The sequence below is a fragment of the Bubalus kerabau genome, chromosome 7, assembly GCF_029407905.1.
Source record: "Bubalus kerabau isolate K-KA32 ecotype Philippines breed swamp buffalo chromosome 7, PCC_UOA_SB_1v2, whole genome shotgun sequence".
Taxonomy (NCBI): domain Eukaryota; kingdom Metazoa; phylum Chordata; class Mammalia; order Artiodactyla; family Bovidae; genus Bubalus; species Bubalus kerabau.
In genome coordinates, this window is record NC_073630.1 from 98601282 (window position 1) to 98607802 (window position 6521).

The following is a 6521-nucleotide window of genomic DNA, read 5'->3' on the forward strand; positions in this document are numbered from 1 at the left end:
ATCATGAACTTTTTTAGCTCACAGAGATTTGCTGATTACCTTGTGGTAAAGGATGAATTCTTGGCTATGGAGAAAGCATCTAGAAAACTGATATTTGGAAATATTCCCATTATTAAGGAATATTTTTAGCCCAAAATAAATAAACTTATATAAGATTTTCAAATTGGAGCATGCTAAATAGTCCAAACGGCTTCCCAAATGGCACTAGTGGTAAAGAATCCGCTTGCCAATGCACAGGACACAGGAGATTCAGGTTTAATCCCTGGGTCAGGAAGATTCCCTGGAGTAGGAAATGGCAACCGACTCCAGTATTCTTGTCTGGGAAATCCATAGACAGAGGAGCCTGGAGGGCTACAGTTCACGAGGTCACAAAGAGTCATACACGCTTAAGAGACTGAGCACACGCAAACACACACACAAATACTCAAAAGTAAAATTTTCACTGGAGTGAAGCAATTTGCTAAAATTAGAGGAACACCACTTATTAATTTGCAAAGAAAACTGATTGACATCAGGGAAGATGGAAAAGTATAAGTCAAATTTTAAGAAAAATAGTTTTTCTTAACTGGGGGGGTTGGGATTTTTAACTGAATATTATGATTTATTAATCACAGTCAAAAATGTCTCATTTGTCTCATAATATTTGCACAAAGTATCTTTTCAATATGGCAGATATCATAACCCTGTATTAAAGTAAATTGTGTACTCAGTTGTGTCTGACTCTGTGTGACCGCATGAACTGTAGCCTGCCAGGCTCCTCTGTCCATGGGACTTTTAGGCAAGAATACTGAAGTGGGTTGCCATTTCCTCTTCCAGGGGATCTTTGTGACCCAGGGATTGAAACCCTGTCTCTGAATCTCCTGCATTGCAGATTCTTTACCACTAGCGCCACCTGGGAAGCCCTATTAATAAGGGTACATGGTTAGAAAAGTGGAAAAGACATTGCAAAAAATAATAGAGCAGAAGAGAATAGAAATACTTGCAACAGGAGAGCAAATGGAGCACAGTCTGAAATGCTCTGCCTGTCACACCTACTTGATACTTAAAATACAGGATGGTGGAAGATGATGGGCAAGACTCTGGGTCTTCACAAGAGGTTACTTGTTTCCTAAAATGCTTTATATTTATAATTCCTATTAATTAGAGTATGACTACAAGGATCAATTTCCCATTATAACCAAGACAATATTGCTGGCAGAACAGAGGGAGATTTTGTGGACCATCTAACATTTCCCTCCTCCTTGGCTTTAGGTCTATCTCAGATTAAAACTATTTCAAGACAGTTCAGTTCAGTTCAGTTCAGTCGCTCAGTCGTGTCTGACTCTTTGCGACCCCATGAATCGCAGCACACCAGGCCTCCCTGTCCGTCACCAACTTCCGGAGTTCACCCAGATTCATGTCCATTGAGTCAATGATGCCATCCAGCCATCTCATCCTCTGTCATCCCCTTCTCCTCCTGCCCCCAATCCCTCCCAGCATCAGAGTCTTTTCCAATGAGTCAACTCTTCACATGAGGTGGCCAAAGTACTGGAGTTTCAGCTTTAGCATCATTCCTTCCAAAGAAATCCCAGGGCTGATCTCCTTCAGAATGGACTGGTTGGATCTCCTTGCAGTCCAAGGGACTCTCAAGAGTCTTCTCCAACACCACAGTTCAAAAGCATCAATTCTTCGGTGCTCAGCCTTCTTCACAGTCCAACTCTCACATCCATACATCACCACTGGAAAAACCATAGCCTTGACTAGACGGACCTTTGTTGGCAAAGTAATGTCTCTGCTTTTGAATATGCTATCTAGGTTGGTCATAACTTTCCTTCCAAAGAGTAAGCATCTTTTAATTGCATGGCTGCAGTCACCATCTGCAGTGATTTTGGAGCCCAAAAACATAAAGTCTGACACTGTTTCCACTGTTTCCCCATCTATTTCCCATGAAGTGATGGGACCAGATGCCATGATCTTTGTTTTCTGAATGTTGAGCTTTAAGCCAACTTTTCACTCTCCACTTTCACTTTCATCAGGAGGCTTTTGAGTTCCTCTTCACTCTCTGCCATAAGGGTGGTGTCATCTGCATATCTGAGGTTATTGATATTTCTCCCGGCAATCTTGATTCCAGCTTGTGCTTCTTCCAGCCCAGCATTTCTCATGATGTACTCTGCATATAAGTTAAATAAGCAAGGTGACAATATACAGCCTTGATGTATTCCTTTTCCTTTTTGGAACCAGTCTGTTGTTCCATGTCCAGTTCTAACTGTTGCTTCCTGACCTGCATACAAATTTCTCAAGAGGCAGGTCAGGTGGTCTGGTATTCCCATCTCTTTCAGAATTTTCCACAGTTTATTGTGATCCACACAGTCGATGGCTTTGGCGTAGTCAATAAAGCAGAAATAGATGTTTTTCTGGAGCTCTCTTGCTTTTTCCATGATCCAGTGGATGTTGGCAGTTTGATCTCTGGTTCCTCTGCCTTTTCTAAAACCAGCTTGAACATCAGGAAGTTCACGGTTCACATATTGCTGAAGCCTGGCTTGGAGAATTTTGATCATTACTTTACTAGCATGTGAGATGAATGCAATTGTGCAGTAGTTTGAGCATTTCAAGACAGAGGTGTCCACAAAAATTGCATACTTTCAAAATCACAATAACCCCAATCCTTATTTTTCTTTTTCCAATCTTACCTTTTCTCCCCAATCATATGATAGTATGGGGAAAGAGGAAAAATTCTTTTAGTAGATATTTTAAATAGGCCAGGGAGGTGGGAGGGGGGATTCAGGATGGGGAACACGTGTACACCCGTGGCGGATTCATGTTGATGTATGGCAAAACCAATACAATATTGTAAAGTAATTAGCCTCCAATTAAATAAATAAATTTAAATTAAAAAAAAGGAAAAATAATAATAAATAAATACATAGGCCATAACTGAACATCAATGCAATTCTAAACCACATATCAAAATTCCCAGACATGTGGTCTCCATCTTTTGCAAATCTATTTTTGTTCCTGGGAGAAATATATTTGAGTCCCAGAACTGTTTGTTTAGCAGAGATATTCTATTGCAATTAGCTGAGAATGGAAGAAACAAAGGGAAGTCAGTTGTAGCTGTCTGGTCATTTGAAATCATCTGGCATTAACTGTTAATGGAAGAGTTTAGAAACTTTTCTTTCCTCAGACCTTCTTATAATTAATATGATTATTAATATTATACTTTACAGAGAGAAATCGATAAATCACTGAAAAAGAAGGGTACAGTTTAAGATGCGTGGGAAATTTAGTTCTCTTTAGCTCCAAAACATCTAAACGTACAACCTCAGACAGTCTGTATATACTTCTGTATGCCTGCAGAGAGAAGTAGTGTAGTGGGTTCACAGCAAAAGTCGGGAAAATATTCTTTTCAAATGGAAGAATCAGCTCTTTGAAACAGCATTTGCAGCCTCCACAGAAGACTGCTGTAGGGTGTGTAAGAAGGCATTATATTTTACAGAGCTGTGCATCCGCCTATGCACTATCTCCTCTTAGCCAGTTGCCCGAGTGTGGAACATCTGTGTTTATTTTGCATGACAAAGTTGTTCCTTGGCTTTGCCAAAATGAGCTTTGATGTGGGACTCTGGGTTTGTGGATTTTCCGTAGGGTAGAGATAAAGCTCAAGTGGCAGGACATTGTTTTTGTATATAATGCATATTACATGAAGTCATCCATATTTAATGACAAATGTGCTATATTTTTAATCTTTATAGCTTTAATGTGTGTAAGAGGTTTTAATAATTGGTGCTGGGATAGTGGTAACTTCCCAGAAATGCTCAGCACAACTGCTGTGGTTCTCAGCCCACAGTGTGCACAGGTTGTAAATTATAAAACTTGATTAGTGATAGACTTGGCAATATCTCTTGTACTTCTGAAGATGCCAATCTGTAACATCATGGGTACAAAATATTTCCATTCACACTTTTAATATTCACTTTAATAGCCTATATGAAAAACCCCAGAAGAAAAATGATGAGTTATTTGGGGAAATAAAATTGTTCTCCTAAAGAACTTCTTAAATTTCTAATCTTATTGGCAGGGATGCTTAGAATTCTATATGCAAAATCTAGACAGGTTCACTTCAGTGATTATCCATTTAAGATTCTAAAATGTCTGCTTATGTTAGCAGAGTTTTAATATTATAGACGTAAGTTCTATAATGTTCCTTAAAAAGACTGCTTTGTGAGGAAATCACTAATGGGTTGCTATTAGAAATTCAGGGACTTAACAATCTTAATAACTTTTATTTTCAACTGTATCAATTTTTTATTGCTTGAACTTTTCTTGTACTGGTTTTGCCTGAATTATCTGCTCCAGTGAGCATTTACTCAGTGTTTACTTCAGGCAATAAGGAATATCCTTGATGACCCTAGACCCCATCCTTCCACCAAAAACAGAATGACTATTACCCATTCCCATTCTTATACCCATCACAGCAGAAGACTGAGCATTTACTCTCTGCTGAAGCAAAGGGACCCTGGACTTAATAACACTCAGCTCAGCTGAGGGTGGAGTTTTCAACAGTGAAAATATAGACTTATGTGAAAGTCTATGTATAAGTAAGACTCCTCTAATTCTACTCCAATGTCTCAAAGAACACCAAATTACCAAAACAATCTTGAGAAAGAAACGCATACCTGGGGGCCTCATACATCTTGCTTTCAAAACATATTATGAAGCTACAGTAATTGAAACAGTATGGCACTGACATAAAGCCTGACATATAGACCAATGAAGCAGAATAAAGAGCCCTGAAATGAACCCTCATGTATTTGGCCAAAAGATCTTTGGCAAGGGTGCCAAGGCTACACAATGCATAAAGGATAATTTGTTTAACAGAGGATGCTGGGAAAGCTAGAAAACCACCTGCAAATGAATGAAATTGGACCCTTACCTCATGTTGTATGCAAAAATTAACTTAAAATGGTTTAAATCTCGAAATGTAATAATACCTGAAACTATAAAATCCTAGAAGAAACATAGAGCAAAATCTCATGACATTGGATTTGGCAACAATTTCTTAAATAGGATACCAAAAGCACAGTCAATAACAAATTGGTTTTGGTTATACCTCATACTCACTGAGTATGTCCATAAAGCAGAAAAAAAATGAGGGAATGAAAGTAAATTAAGGGGACAGAATTATTCAGATTAAATCATTAGTCCCTACATAGCCAATATACCTTGCATGAGAAGATAGAAACATAATTCACAGAAAAATTAAAAATATTTAACCTCACCAATAAATACTAATGGAGAATAACATTAGTTAACATTAGGAAAACTAACAACATTAGGATAATAATAATTTTCCTAATAACATTAGGAAAACAACACCCTCTGGTCTTGCTTCCAACCATGCAAGTGTGATTGATGGCGTCTTCATGAGCTCCAGAGGTCACAGCACGCGCCCCCGGACTCTCACGGCCCCCCGGATGATTTCTGAGGGAGACCTGGGAGGCATTGCGCAGATTACCTCCTCACTCTTCCTGGGCAGAGGCAGCGTAGCCTCCAACCGGCACCTCCTCCAGGCTCGCGGCATCACCTGCATTGTGAACGCTACCATCGAGATCCCCAATTTCAACTGGCCCCAGTTTGAATATGTTAAAGTGCCTCTGGCTGACATGCCTCACGCCCCCATTGGACTGTACTTTGACGCCGTAGCCGACAAGATCCACAGCGTGAGCTGGAAACACGGGGCCACCCTGGTGCACTGTGCCGCGGCGGTCAGCCGCTCGGCCATGCTCTGCATCGCATACCTGATGAAATTCCACAGCGTGTGCCTGCTGGAGGCCTACAACTGGGTGAAAGCCCAGAGGCCCGTCATCAGGCCCAACATCGGCTTCTGGAGGCAGCTGATAGACTACGAGCGCCAGCTTTCTGGGAAGTCGACAGTTAAAATGGTATAGACACTGTACGGCATAGTGCCAGACGTTTACGAGAAGGAGTCCCAACACCTGATGCCTTACTGGGGGATCTGAGCCACCAGAGCCCGCAGCAGCAGCCCCTGGAGCAGTACCAGCATCTGCTACACGCTGTCTGCTCCCCTCCTCACCTTTCTTTCCAAATGGTGGACAAATGCTCCTCCCTGAAGTGCTTTTTTTTTTTTTTTTTTTTTACACTGGGTGCTCATGTTTCAAAATCTCTCAAAATTCTACATAAAACTGGCAAAGAAAAGAAATCATAATATTTAATTCTGGCAAGAGTACACTGAGATACAGCTATCAAACAATCAGTTCAGTTCAGTTCAGTCGCTCAGTCATGTCTGACTCTTTGCAACACCATGAACTGCAGCACACCAGGCTTCCCTGGACATCACCAACTCCCAGAGTATACCCAAATTCATGTCCACTGAGTTGGTGATGCCATCCAACCATCTCATCCTCTGTCATCTTTTTCTCCTCCTGCCCTCAATCTTTCCCACTATCAGGATCTTTTTAAATGAGTCAGCTCTTCACATCAGGTGGCCAAAGTATTGAAGTTTCAGATTCAACATCAGTCCTTCC

At 40.6% G+C, this 6521-nt stretch overlaps 1 protein-coding gene across 1 annotated transcript; it reads left to right on the forward strand.

The window, feature by feature from the left end:
* Window positions 1-5399: 5399 nt before the first annotated feature.
* LOC129657290 (dual specificity protein phosphatase 14-like) lies at window positions 5400-5989 on the forward strand. Its single transcript, XM_055587502.1, has one exon. The coding sequence runs from the start codon at window positions 5400-5402 to the stop codon at window positions 5922-5924; it is 525 nt and encodes a 174-aa protein (XP_055443477.1). The 3' UTR covers window positions 5925-5989.
* The last annotated feature ends 532 nt before the right edge of the window (window positions 5990-6521 follow it).